Raw genomic sequence first — 14,636 nt, 5'->3', positions numbered from 1 at the left:
CTTCTTTCTCTAATTGCTTTAGGTGTAAGGTTAAGTTATTTGAGATTTTTGTTTTTTCTTGAGGTGAGATTGAATTGCAATAAACTTCCCTACAGAAGTGCTTTTTTAGTGTCCCATAGGTTTTGGGTCATCGTGTTTTCATTGTCATTTGTTTCTATGTATTCTTTTCTTTCTTCTTTTGATTTCTTCACTCAGACTTGGGGGAGGGAGTGGTACGGAATGTGGGGAGAGCCTGCGGTGGCAGAGACTGGCGTGACGTTGCAACAGCGTGAGGCATGCCATGTGTTCTCCCATGGAAGTTGTCCCTGGATCACGGGACCCTACAGTGGCGGGCTGCACAGGCTCCCAGGAGGGGAGGTATGGATAGTGACCTGTGTTTGCACACAGGCTTCTTGATGGCTGCAGCAGCAGCCTTAGCATTTCATGCCCATCTCTGGTGTCCCTGCTGATAGCCGTGGCTCGCATCTGTCTCTGGAGCTCGTTTAGGTGGTGCTCTGAATCGTCTCTCCTCGCGCACCCTGAAACAATGGTCTCTTGCCTTTTAGGCAGGTCCAGACTTTTTCCCGGACTCCCTTCTGGCTAGCTGTGGTGCACTAGCCCCCTTCAGGCTGTGTTCACACAGCCAACCCCAGTTCTCTCCCTGGGATCTTAACTCTGAAGCCCGAGCCTCAGCTCCCATCTCCCGCCCGCCCCGGCGTGTGAGCAGACAAGCCTCTCAGGCTGGTGAGTGCTGTCAGCACCGATCCTCTTTGCAGGAATCTCTCCGCTTTGCCCTCTCCACCCCTGTTGCTCTGGTCTCCTCCGTAGCTCTGAAGCTTCCCGCCCCTCCCCCCCCCCCCAATCCCCACCAGTGAAGGGGCTTCCTACTGTGTGGAAACTTTTCCTCCTTCACAGCTCCCTCCCAGAGGTACAGGTCCCGTCCCTATTCTTTTGTCTTTGCTTTTCCTTTTTTCTTTTGCCCTACCCAGGTACGTGGGGAGTTTCTTGCCTTTTGGAAAATCTGAGGTCTTCTGCCAGTGTTCAGTATGTATTCTATAGGAACTGTTCCACATGTAGATGTAGTTTTGATGTATTTGTGGGGAGGAAGGTGATCTCCACGTCTTACTCCTCCACCATCTTTCCTCATTTCTTTTTATTTTTTATTTTATTCTGCAGCAGTGATTTCCACCATTCTTTCTTCCAGCTCGCTCATTCTTTCTTCTGCCTCAGTTATTCTGTTGGTGCTTCCTTCTAGTGTATTTTTCATTTCAGTTATTTTATTGTCCATTTTTGTTTGTTTGTTGTTTAGTTCTTCTAGGTCTTCGTTAAACATTTCTTGTATCTTCTGAATCTGTACCTCCATTCTTTTCCTGAGATCTTGGATCATCTATACTATCATTACTCTGAATTCTTTTTCAGGTCGATTGCCTTTCTCCACTTCATTTAATTGTTCTTCTGGGGTTTTATCATGTTCCTTAGTGTGGGATATGTTTCTCTGCTGTCTCATTTTGTCTAACTTCCTGTGATTGCGGTGTTCATTCTGCAGGCTGCAGGGTTGTATTTCTTCTTGCTTCTGCTGCCTGCTCCCTGGTGGATGAGGCTGTCTAAGAGGCTTGTGCAGGCTTTCTGGTGGGAGGGACTGGTTACTGCCCACTGGGGTGTGGAGCTGGGTCTTGTCCCTCTCTTGGGCAGGGCTGGGTCATGCTGTGTGTTTAGTGGGCAGCTTTGTGCTCAGGAATACTTTAAGTAACCTGTCTGCTGATGGGTGGGGCTGTGTCCCGCCCTGTTGGTTGTTTGGCCATGGGGTCCCAGTAATGGAAACTTCAGGTTGTTGGGTGGGGCCAGGTCTTGGTGAGAAATTGGTGGCCTCCAGGAAGGCTCACACTGATGAGTACTCCCCAGAACTACTGCCGCCAGTGTCTTTGTCCCTGCAGTGAGCCACAGCCACTCCTGCCTCCACTGGAGACCCTCCATTATTGGCAGGTAGGTCTGGCACAGTCTCTTTTGAGGTCACTGCTCTTTTCCCTGAGTCCTGGTGCGCATGAGACCTTGTGTGTGCCCTCCAAGAGTGGAATTTCTGTTTCCCCAGTCCTGTGGAATTCCTGCGATCAAACTGGCCTTCAAAGCCAGGTTCTCTGGGGGCTTCTTCTCCCATTGCCAGAAACCCAGGCTGTAGATGCTGATGTGGGGTTCTCCCTCCTGTGGGAGAACTTCTGTGGTATAATTATTTTCCAGTTTGTGAGTAATCCACCTGGCAGGTATGGGATTTGATTTTATTGCGATTGTGCCCCTTGTACCATCTCCTTGTGGCTTCTTCTTTGTCTTTGGATGTAGGGTATCTTTTCGTAGCTTCCAGCGTGTTTTTGTTGATGGTTGTTCAGCAGTTAGTTGTGATTTTGGTGTTTACGTAAGAAGAGGTGAGCTCACTTCCTTCTACTCTGCCATCTTGTCTTTTCGTCTGGAAACTCCAGTCTTAGTGAGACAGGTGTAATCTGGTCAGCAACAACTCCATGAATCTGGGATTATATCTGAGTAAACTGGATGCTTGTTGGTCCTTTTAAGAAAGTGTCCCTGGCAAAGGTGTGAGTAGTAATCACAGAAGGTTCTCAAGAGCACCACTCACCTTGTGCTGTTTATTACAATGGATATGACTCAAGAACAGCCAGATGGGATAGATGCATCAGGCAAGGCATGGGGAAAGGGCACGGAGCTTCCATCTCTCTCTGAGAGCATCACTCTTCTAGCATCTCTCCGTGTTCACTGTCTCAGAAGTTCCCAATTTGCTTTTCCTTTGATGGATAACTTCCCAGGGTACATAATTCTAGGTTGGGTTTTTCTTTTCTCTCAGTGCTCTAAATATTTTCACTCTCTCCTTGCCTGCATGGTTTCTGAGAAGATAGATTTAATTTCTATCTTTGTTCTCTGTAGGTAAAGTGGTTTTTTCCTTCTGGCTCCTTTCAGGATTTTATCTTTGATTTTTCCATAGTTTGGAAATGAATTGCCTAGTTGTAGGTTTTCTTTGTTTGTTTTCATTTTTGTTTTTGCATTTATCTTGCTTGATGTTCTTTGAGCTTTCTAGATCTGTGGTTTGGTGTCTGACACTAATTTGGGGGAATTTTCAGTTATTATTTCAAATATTTCTTCTATTACTTTTTTTCTTCTCTTTCTTGTATTCCCATTATTTATATGTTATACTTTTTTAGTTATCTACGTTCTTGGTTATTCTGTTCTGTTTTTTGTCTTTTTCTCCTTGCTTTTCAGTTTTAGAGATTCCTGTTGAGATATCCCCAAGGTCAGAGATTCTTTCTTCAGCCATGTCCAGTCTATTACTGACCCATCAAAGGCATTCTTCATTTCTATTATAGTGTTTTTGATCTCTGGCATTTCTTTTTGGTTCTTTCTTAGTATTTACATCCCTCTGTTGACATTGCTTATCTGTTCTTTCATGGTGTGTATTTTATCCATTGGAGCCCTTAGCACGTTAATCACAGTTGTTTTAAATTCTTAGTGTGATAATTTCAACATTTCTGCCATGTCTGGTTTTGAAGCTTGCTCTGTTTCTTTAAATTGTGTTTTTTGCTTTTCAGTGTGTCTTGTAATTTTTTCTTGATAACTGGACATAATGTACCAAGAAAAAGTAACTGTTATAAATAGGTCTTTAGCAATGTGGTGGTGAGATGTTGGGGGAGGGGAGCATTCTGTAGCCTTGTTATTAGTTCTCAGTCTCTGACTGAACCTATGTCTTTGGACTGTGAACTTCACAAGTGTTTTAGTTTTTTCGTCTCTCCTTAGGTTGGACAAGATGGCAAGAGTGGGCTGCTGTTGGGTATCTCCCTTCCCCAGGTCAGTTAGCCTCTGACAATACCCTAGCAGGTTAGGCTCTGGTTAACTAATTTCTCCTGAGGGCAGGCCTGTTAAGAAGAACAGAGTGCTCTGGCCTATCTCAAAATTCTTCCTTTTCTCCTCCCCCTGCTAGAAGCATGAGCAGATTTTTCTCTGATATTTACTTTGAGGGCCTGGTCAAGCTCCTGGATATAAATCTTACAAAATTGTGGGGGTGAGGCCCCCTTGAGGTTTCTTTTTTTTTAAGATTTTATTTTTACAGCAGTTTTAGTTTCACAGCAAAATTGAGAGTAAGTTACAGAGATTTCCATCCCCTGCCCGACACATGCATAGCTTCTTCCATTATCAGAATCACTCACCAGAGTGGTACGTTTGTTACCAAGGATGAACCTACCTTGATACATCATAATCACCCCAGATCTGTAGTTTATCTTAGGGTTCCCTCTTGGTGTTGTTCGTTCTTTGGGTTTGTACAAATGTATAGTGACATATATCTATCATTATAATGTACAGAGTATTTCACTGCCCTAAAATCCTCTGTGCTCTGCTTTTTCATCCGTTATCACCCTCACCCCTTGCAATCACTGATCTTTTTTGTCTCCATAGTTTTGCCTTTTCCTGAATGTCAGTCATGTATTTGGAATCGTACAGTATGTAGTCTCATTCAGGTTGGCTGCTTTTTTTAGTAATATGCATTTAAGGTTCCCCCATGTCTTTTCATGGCTTAATAGCTCATTTCTTTTTTAAAAAATATTTTTATTATGGATCTTTTGTTATTTAGATCATTTCAGCAAAAAGATTAAGGCTAAATTACAATGGAACTGCCATTGACTAAGTAATGTGAGAGATCTACTTTTCTCCAACTACCAGTCTTTTTACTTTTTTCAGAGTTCAGTCACCATAGGTCAAATTCTTTTGGAGATAAATGTCAGTTTTAATAATATATGATATCAGGCTTTAGTTCTTTTTACAGTGCTATAAATATCTTTGTGACAAAAGATTTAGAGGACTTTGAAATTGGCACATTACTTATAATATTTTAATACTATAAAAGTTAATAATGAATGTTAAATTTACCAAAGACTTCTGGAGGAATCTTTGGTAAATTTAACCAGTATTTAACCAAGTATATAACAAGTATACTTGGTTTTGTTTTATACCTCATTGTTAAGCTAAAGTGGTAAAATTTAAGTTAAAAGGAACTAGTTACAGTCTTTTTAAGGCCATGGGCCAGAGATCATTTCAAATTTTTGGTCTTCATATTAGGTTTCATAGCAGTACAGTTTAAGTGTAGTTGATTTACAATATTATATTATTTTCAGGTGTACAACATGGTGACTTAAAATTTTTATAGATTATACTCCATTTGTAGTTACTATAAAATGATGGCTGTATTCCCTGTGCTATAAATATATCCTTGTAGCTTATTTATTTTGTACAAAGTGGTTTGTACCTCTTAACCTCCTACCCCTATCTTGCCCCTCCCCTCTTCCCTCTCCCACTGGTAACCACTAGTTTGTTCTCTATATCTGTGAGTCTGTTTCTGTTTTGTTATATTCATTCGTTTTATGCTTTAGATTCCACATGTAGGTGATAACATACAGTATTTGTCTTTTTCTGACTGATTTATTTCACTAAGCATAATAGCCTCCAGTTTCAGTCATGTTGTTGCAAATGGGAAAACTTCACTTTTTTATGGCTATGTAGTATTACATTGTATACATATATATATATATACCACATCTTCTTTATCCATTCATCTGTTGATGAACTTTTAGGTTGCTTCCATATCTTGTCTATTATAAAAAATGCTGCTATGAACATTGGGGTGCATGTTTTTTTTTTTTTTTTTTTTTGGCTGCACTGGGTCTTTGTTGCTGCGTGCAGGCTTTCTCTAGTTGCAGTGAGTGAGGGCTACTCTTTGTTGCGGTGCGTGGGCTTCTCATTGCGGTGGCTTCTCTTGTTGCGGAGCATGGGCTCTAGGTACACGGGCTTTGGTAGTTGCAGCACACTAGCTCAGTAGTTGTGGCACGTGGGCCCTAGAGCATGTGGGCTTCAGTAGGTGTGGTGCATGGGCTCAATACTTGCGGTGCACGGGCTCTAGGGTGCATGGGCTTCAGTAGTTGTGTCGCGCAGGCTCAGTAGTTGTGGCTCACGAGCTCTAGAGTACAAGGTCAGTTGTTGTGGTGCACGGGCTTAGTTGCTCCGTGGCATGTGGGATCTTCCCAGACCAGGGCTCGAACCCATGTCCCTTTCATTGGCAGGCAGATTCTTAACCAGTGCACCACCAGGGAAGTCCTGCATGTGTCTTTTTGAACTAGTGTTTTTCTTTTCTTCGCATCAATTCCCAGGAGTGGAATTGCTGGATAATATGGTAGTTCTAGTTTTAGTTTTTTGAGGAACATTTATACTGTTTTCCACAGTAGCTGCACAAATTTACATTTCCACCAACAGTGTACAGAGGTTCCCTTTTCTCCATATCCTTGCCAATACTTGTTATTTGTGGTCTTTCTGATGATAGCCATTCTTACAGGTGTGAGGTGATATCTCAATGTGGTTTTCATTTGTATTTCCCTGATGATCTAATCTTTTCATTTGTGCTTGTTGGCCATCTCTATGTCTTCTTTGGGTCCTCTGCCCATTGTTTAATCAGATTTTTTTGTTTTTGATGTTGAGTTGTATGAGCTGTTTATATATTTTGGATATTAATCCGTTATTGGACATATCATTTGCACAAATCTTCTTCCCTTCAGTCAGTTGCCTTTTCATTTTGTTGATGGTTTCCTTTGTTTTGCAAAAGCTTTTAAGTTTGATTAGGTCCCATTTGTTTATTTTTTGCTTTTGTTGCTCTCGCCTGAGGAGACACATCCAAAAAATATTGCCAAGACCAATGTCAAAGAGTGTAGTACCTGTGTTTTCTTCTAGGAGTTTTATGGTTTCAGGTCTTACATTAAAGTCTTTAATCCATTTTGAGTCTGTTTTTGTATATGGTGTGAGAAAATATTCTAGTTCCATTCTTTTACATGTAGCTGTCTAGTTTTCCCTGGAGTTTTTAACTCTCAGACTTGTGTACACTGAACCTCCAGCAATTGGTCAATTACAGTTCAGGCTTTCCTACCCTGGTGCTGGTTCCCATGATGGTTTCCATTTCTAAGTCTGCTCCAATAAGCCATGACTTCTTGCATTTGCCTGTCTCTCCAATATTAGGCTCAGCAGTTTCTACTGTGTCCTCATTTCTCTTAAGGATCCTAGAAGAGTTGATTTTTCAGTCTGTTCAGCTTTTTACTTGATAAGACAGTGCAGTGACTTTCAAGCTCTTTAAATTTGGAACTGGAAACTGGAAGTTCTGAACTACTTTTTTAAAATAAAAAAATAATGCATAAAAAATAGGGTATGTATATGATTTTAAAAAGTAAACTATATGGAAGGCCATGCAATGAAACATTTAAGTCTCTTTCCTATCCTGGACCTTAGTTCTCCAGGCCTTTTCCCTAGAGGAAACCACTGTTAATAGTTTCATGTGTATTCTTCCATAGGTAATCTCGGCAATTACAAATGTATGTGTATATATTTTGTAAAAAAGCAAATGGAACCATATTCAACATGTGCTGGACCTTGTTTTTGCTTCTTGTATCTTAGAGTTCATGTCATATCAGCACACAAAAATCTATTTCTTTTTTTATGACTGCATAATATTCTGCTAGATATGTATGTCATAATTTATTTAACACCCCTCACCTCCCCATGATGAACATTTATGATGTTTCCAGGCTTTTAATTAAAATCAGTGTAGGGACTTCACTGGTGGTCCAGTGGGTAAGACTCCGTGCTTCCATGGCAGGGGGCACGGGTTTGATCCTGGGTTGGGAAAGTTCCACATGCTGCACAGTGTGGTGAAGAAAAAAAAAAAAATCAGTGTAGCCATGTATATACATCTTTGCAATGTGTGAATATATCTGTGAGATAGATTACTAGACGTTATTTCCTTGATATTAATAAATACATATAACTTTTATGAGTATAACATGATTTTTTTCCCCCACTCCTTTAGAAAGAAGCCTAAGAAGAAAGAAAATGGGACTGGATGTAGAAGGTCAATGCGATTACTAAAAGTTGATCCTTCAGGAGTTTCATTACCAGCAACTCCAACCCAGCCAATATTAGTAGCAGATGAAAATGTAAGAAAGAGCGCAAATACAATATATTAACCAATAAAATACTCAAAAAATTTGAAGTGTTTGAAAGTAGAGTAAAAAGTCATTAAATTATGTTTAATTTATACTTCATTAATTTAATACTTGGCTGTTGTATGGTTTAATGAGTAAGATTTCAAACTCATAAAAGACTGGCTTGGATTCTATATTTCTGCAGACTTACCCTGTGTGGGATTGTGGGTAAATTCCTTAGTCTTTCTGAGCCCCAGTTTCCCCATTTTTAAAATGGCAACAATAGCAGGAACCTCTCAAAGAGGTGTTGTGAGGGATAAATGAAATAGTATCTATAAAGTTTCTTACATTATATTAAGGACTTAGTAAGCAATAAATGGTAGTTATTAATATTATTAGTAATAAATAATATATGTCAATAGTGATGGGGTTCTCTTACTGTAGTTTAATTTTATGCTATCAGTGAGTGGAAAGAGTTTTATTTACCAAATTTATTGTCTAAATAAGATTATGAGTATATTTTTTATTCAGGAGCACCTACTGTTTTTAATACTTTGTATCTAAATGCTTAATTATAAATTGGAAGATTAGCCTGGTGCTTTGAGAGCGAATTGCAAATTAAGTTGCTAGGGGAAGAGTAGCTTTCAAATTTTTTTGAAGCCTCCATCCATCCATGATAAGAAATACATTTACATGGAACCCATTCCACACACACACACACACACACACACACACACACACAACTGAAACAAAACTTGTGAAATGATACTTATCCTTACTACATGTGATACACTTTTGTATTTCCTAGTCTGTTCTTTTCTCATTCACTAAAACACACTGTTGGTTGTAATGTATTAAAATGATTTCACGACCTATGGGTTACAACCTGTGATTTAAAAAACACTGACATACAGAAAGAGAAAGACAAATATCATATATCACTTAATATGTGGAATCTAAAATATGGCACAAATGAACCTATCTACAAAACAGAAACTCACAGAAATAGAGAACAGACTTGTGGTTGCCAAGGGGGGGGCAGTGGGGGAGGGAAGGACTGGGAGTTTGGGATTAGCAGATGCAAACTATTATATATAGGATGGGTAAACAACAAGGTCCTACTGTATAGCACAGGGAACTATATTCAGTATCCTGTGATAAACCATAATGGAAAAGAATATAAAAAAGAATGTCTATATGTGTATAACTGAGTCGCTTTGCTGTACAGCAGAGATGGACACAACATTGTAAATCAACTATGCTTCAATTTAAAAAATAAAAAACATTGACATAGAGTAATAACTTTGAGGTATGAAACTGAACTGATCTGAATCAATTCCCAGCAACTTCAGGTATTGGCAGTGTAACTTTGGACAAATTAACTTCTCTAAGTTTCATTCCACTGTCTTTATAATGTGATATCTCATTCACTGGATTATTAAGGGGATTAAATGAGATAATACATGTTATTACTTTACAGTATACTTGGCATTCATTCATTGAACAACTGTTTTTGAATGCTAACTATGTGTCACCACTGTTGTTGGTATTGAAAGTAAAGTAGTAAGAAATCTTAAGCTTACATTCTAGGGCAGAGCGACAACCAACTTTTTTTTCTTATTTTTTATAACAGCCTTTGTTACCTCCTGGGCCTTTAGAAATGACTTCTGAAAATCGAGATGATAACAGTGAACTATTTAAAGGATTTCTGCAGACTTGGGCAGAAGTGAGCAAGGTATCACTTGGGAGGGTAAGCCCAAGCTTTTGGAATCATCTGTTAAGCAAATTTTAGTACATATATTAACTTAGTGCTTTGGTTTCTCCCATTGTTTCAGACAAGAAGTAAAAACACTGAGAAGGAGTTATCTAGCATTAAAAGGTGAGTTAAAATTCCTTGCCTTTGTTTTATATTTTCTGAGATCTTTAAAACTTAAAGACTATATACCATTACAGAAAATTTGAAAATGAGGTGAGAAAAATTATCCATCATATTTCTACCCTAACAACTGTTGTTTTTGTATATTTCCTTTCGTGTATCACCATATGCAATACCACTAGGATATAAGCTTCATGAATGCATGGATTTTGTCTCAATAACCAGAAAAGTGCATTTCACATAGTATATATTCATTCAGTGTTTAATAAATGAGTGAAATCACATACATTTTTACTTTGTTATGTTCTAATATATGTACAGTTTTGCATTATGCTTTTCTATTAACATTGTGGTTGCATGTTACTAGAGTCTTTAAATTTATTGAATAATTGCATAATATTTGATTCAGCAGGTAGAATTTACTTAACCTCCTCTTACTCCCTTGGTATTTGGAATTGTTTTCTATTTAGTTTTGAGTGTTTGTATGTGTGTTTGTTGAAGTTTATATTGTGATAGTGGATTATTTCCTTAGGATAGATTACAGAAGTGAGATTAATGTGTCAGATATTATGGACATTTTCATGGCTTTTAGGACATGCCAGATTGTTTTCCAAAATCTTTTAAAAAAATTTCTGAAAATCTTAAATGAATTTACTTCTGCTGTTAGCAATATATATGAATGTATGTTTAACTGCAGCATCCTAGCTTTTATAAGTGAAAAATAGTACCCCATTGTTTAATTTGATTTCCTTGGTTGCCAGGAAGTTGAATATTTTCCCACATTTACTAATTGTGATTTTACTTTTTCGAATCATCTTTTACTTGTTTTGACTACTGAGTTTGGTTTTACTTCTAAAATTTAACTTTTTAATCTTCTCAGCTACAAAGCCAATTTAAATGGCATGATCATTAGTGAAGATACTGTTTATAAAGTTACCAAAGGCCCAATATTCTCAATGGCTCTCCATCCATCAGAAATTAGAACTTTGGTGGCAGCTGGGGCCAGATCTGGACAAGTTGGACTTTGGGATTTGGTAAGTTATTATTAATTGTTTTGAAGATATTAACATTTGAAGCAAATAGTCTGCGAAAGAATAGCCTAGAGCCATGTGTTTCTAGATGTTACTTGAGATTTATAGTTTTGTGCTTTGTGATTCCAAATTTTAGAAACCTAGAGGAATTTAAATTTGCTTTGTAGAACTTTAACATTTTTAGCTTGAATATCTTTAGTCATCTGGGCATAAATTCCTGCCAGGAAAGTTTATTACAACTTTAAATGTGTATATGAAAAGATCATATAAAGTTCTTAGGTTTCTAATTATGTTTAAAATACAGTTTCCAAGCTGGATCAAAATATCTTCCCAAGGATCTGCTTAGGATGATCCTAGTAATTTTTTTTTAAAATTTATTTATTTTTTATTTATTTTTGGCTGCATTGGGTCTTCATTGCTGCGCGTGGGCTTTCTCTAGTTGCAGGGAGCGGGGGCTACTCTTCTTTGCGGTGCGCGGACTTCTTATGGTGGTGGCTTCTCTTGTTGCAGAGCACGGGCTCTAGGCACGCAGGCTCAGTAGTTGTGGCACATGGGCTCAGTAGTTGTGGCTCGTGGGCTCTAGAGCGCAGGCTCAGTAGTTGTGGCACATGGGCTTAGTTGCTCCGCGGCATGTGGGATCTTCCCGGACCAGGGCTCGAACCCATGTCCCCTGCATTGGCAGGCGGATTCTTAACCACTGCGCCACCAGGGAAGCCCCCTAGTCATTTTTTGATGAGTCAGAAACAGATATTGAATTTCATTCATTGTACATATAATAATGCATTGATTGCTTTCAGTGTTTACAAAATTGAAAAAAGCCAAGTTAATGTTCTCTGAATTTATTTTTTAATTGGGGAAGTAGAACAAAGACCTGAAAAATGCCATAAGGACAGTTAATGGAGATGGAGAAATCATGGTGACTTGCAGTGGGTTGGGGTTAATAAATAAAATGGATTTTGTTAAGTGAGAAGAGAAGAAATGAAAACCAAATTCTCTATTATTTTGGGAGCATAGGTTCTCCCTTATTTTGATAAGATGTGAGTGGGGGTAGGAGGTGAAAGGATTTGGTAAAGAAAACAGAAGCAGAGAAGTGGGAAGAGGACCAGAAATAGTATAAGGTTGTATAAGCTAAGAGATGAATTTCAAGCATGGGAGTTTGACAGGGCTTTTTTTTTTAGATGAGTTAAAAAGAATGGGAACAGAAAAAGGGCCATTAGTTTTGAAAATAGGGTATCATAAGTGAGTTGAGAGCTTCAACAATAAGGTAAGAAAGGAACACAGACTTTAGGAGATTAAAAAAAGTATGGGGTGGAAGAAGAAATGGAAGCAATGGATAGACTATTTGTTGAAGAACTTAGAAAAGGAAAAATAGAGAATTAGCATAGTCAAGTGAAGATCTTTTCAGGGTGTGTTGAAGATATGTAGAAAAGTCCCTTTGTCATGTCTTTTCTGGTGACTCCAAAAATCTGTATTATTGGGTCTCTGTAGTCCAATATTTTTATCAACTTTCTAATTTTTCAGGACACCTGGCTATCTCATTAACAGACTGAGCAAGTCTAAAACCATTATCTTGGCTATCCTGTGCTCACTCCGCAACTCCCCGAGTTTTTTAAAAAAAAGTTTAGCTTTATTGAGGTATAATTTATATTTTATAAAATCTACACATTTAAAATGTACAGCTTAATGATTTTTAATAAGTTTATTGAGTTGTGTAAATATCACCATAATTCAGTTTTAGAACATTTTCATCATTCCTATAAGATTCCTCATGACTACTTACATTTAATCCCTGTTTCTACCCTTATCCCCAGGCAAATCTCCACAAATTTGCACTTTTTGGACATTTCATATAAATAGAATCATAAAATATGTGGTCTTTTATATTGGCATTTTTCTTTTAGCATAGTTTTTTAAAAAAATTAATTTATTTTGGCTGCGTTGGGTCTCAGTTGAAGCATGTGGGGTCTTTGTTGAGGCATGCGGGATCTTTTGTTGAGGCGTGCAGGATCTTTCATTGCGGCGTGGGCTCTTTGTTGCGGCGCGCAGGCTTCTCTGTAGTTGTGGCATGTGGGTTTTTCTCTAGTTGTGGTGTGCAGGCTCCAGGGCTCATGGGCTCTGTAGTTGTGGCACATGGACTTAGTTGCCCCGCGGCATGTGGGATCTTAGTTCCCCAACCAGGGATTGAACCCGTGTCCCCTGCATTGGGAGGCGGATTCTTTACCACCAGACCACCAGGGAAGTCCCTCTTTTAGCATAGTTTTAAGGTTTATCTGTCTTATAGCATCTATCAGCACCTCATTCTTTTTTTATTGCTGAATAGTATTCCATTGTTTGATTTTACCACATTTTGTTTATCCATTCATCATTTGATAGACATTTGGGTTGTTTCCACTTTTTGGCTATTCTGAATAATTCTACTATAAAAATTTGTGTACACATTTTTGTGTAGGTCTGTGTTTTCATTTCTCTTGGGTAGTATCTGGGAGTAGAATTGCTAGGTCATATGGTAACTGGTTAACATTTGAGGAACTGCCAAACTGCTTTCCAAAGTGGCTGCATCATTTTCTATTCCTACCAGCAATGTATGAGGGTTCAAATTTTTCTACATGGTCACCAACATTTATTATTATCTGTCTTTTCGATTATAGCCTTTCAAGTGGGTGGTATCTTCCTAATGAAGTTGTATCTCCATGTGGTTTTGATTTGCATTTCTCTAATGACTAATGATGTTGAGAATCTTTTCCTGCCATTTGGATATCTTTGGTGAAATGTCTATTCAAATCTTTTGTCAATTTTTTATTGGGTTGTTTGTCTTCTTGTTGAGTTGTAAGAGTTCTTTGTATATTCTAGATACACATCCTTATCAGATACGTGATTTACAAATATTTCTTCTTTTCATCTTCTTAATGCTATCTTTTGAAGTGCAAATTTTTGAATTTTGATGATGTCCGATTCATCAAACTTTTAATGGACTGTGTTTTTGGTGTCATAGCTAAGAAATCTTTTGTGTAGCCCAAGGTCTTAAAGATTTTCAACTATTTTTTCTAAAAATTTTATAGTTTTAGCTTTCACATTTAGTTCACTGATCCATCTTGAATTTTTTTTTTTTGAATTATTTTTGTATATGCTGTAAGGTAAGGGCCCAAGTTCATCTTTTTGTATGTGTATATCCAGTTGTCCCAGCACTATTTGTTGAAAAGACTTTTACCTCATTGTATTGTCTTGGCAGTCCCTCAGTTTTCCTCTTAACCTTCTGTCAGATTCCTAGTCTCACCTAGAATCAAAAGATGAGCTGTCATTTATTCGGTCACCCCACCCATTCATTCATTCCACAGTTATTGAGTATTTTGTGCTAAGTAGTCTTTTTTTTTTTTAATAAATTTATTTCTATATTTATTTTTTGGCTGTTAGGTCTTTATTTTTTGGCTGTGTTAGGTTAAGCCTGTGCGTGGGCTTTCTCTAGTTGTGGCGAGTGGGGGCTACTATTTGTTGTGGTGTGCGGGCTTCTCATTGCGGTGGCTTCTCTTGTTGTGGAGTATGGGCTCTAGGTGTGTAGTCTTCAATAGTTGTGGCACGCGGGCTCAGTAGTTGTGGCTCACAGGCTCTAGAGCACAGGCTCAGTAGTTGTGGCGCACGGGCTTAGTTGCTCTGCGGCATGTGGGATTTTCCCGGACCAGGGCTCAAACCCGTGTCCCCTGCATTGGCAGGCGGATTCTTAACCACTGCGCCACCAGGGAAGTC

At 38.5% G+C, this 14,636-nt stretch overlaps 1 protein-coding gene across 5 annotated transcripts in view; it reads left to right on the top strand.

Annotated features, from left to right (window-relative positions):
* WDR76 (WD repeat domain 76) overlaps positions 1 to 14,636 on the top strand; it is a 53,073-nt gene that overhangs the window by 18,897 nt on the left and 19,540 nt on the right. For all 5 annotated transcript variants that reach the window (XM_061182212.1, XM_061182214.1, XM_061182211.1 and 2 more), the window contains 4 exons: positions 7,874 to 8,000; positions 9,622 to 9,723; positions 9,824 to 9,867; positions 10,745 to 10,898. In XM_061182212.1, the coding sequence (XP_061038195.1) occupies positions 7,874 to 8,000; positions 9,622 to 9,723; positions 9,824 to 9,867; positions 10,745 to 10,898 (427 nt within the window). The remainder of the gene's footprint in view (positions 1 to 7,873; positions 8,001 to 9,621; positions 9,724 to 9,823; positions 9,868 to 10,744; positions 10,899 to 14,636) is intronic.

Source organism: Eubalaena glacialis, chromosome 2 (genome assembly GCF_028564815.1).
Source record: "Eubalaena glacialis isolate mEubGla1 chromosome 2, mEubGla1.1.hap2.+ XY, whole genome shotgun sequence".
In the NCBI taxonomy this organism is placed as follows: domain Eukaryota; kingdom Metazoa; phylum Chordata; class Mammalia; order Artiodactyla; family Balaenidae; genus Eubalaena; species Eubalaena glacialis.
This window is presented reverse-complemented; position numbering and strand designations above follow the sequence as displayed.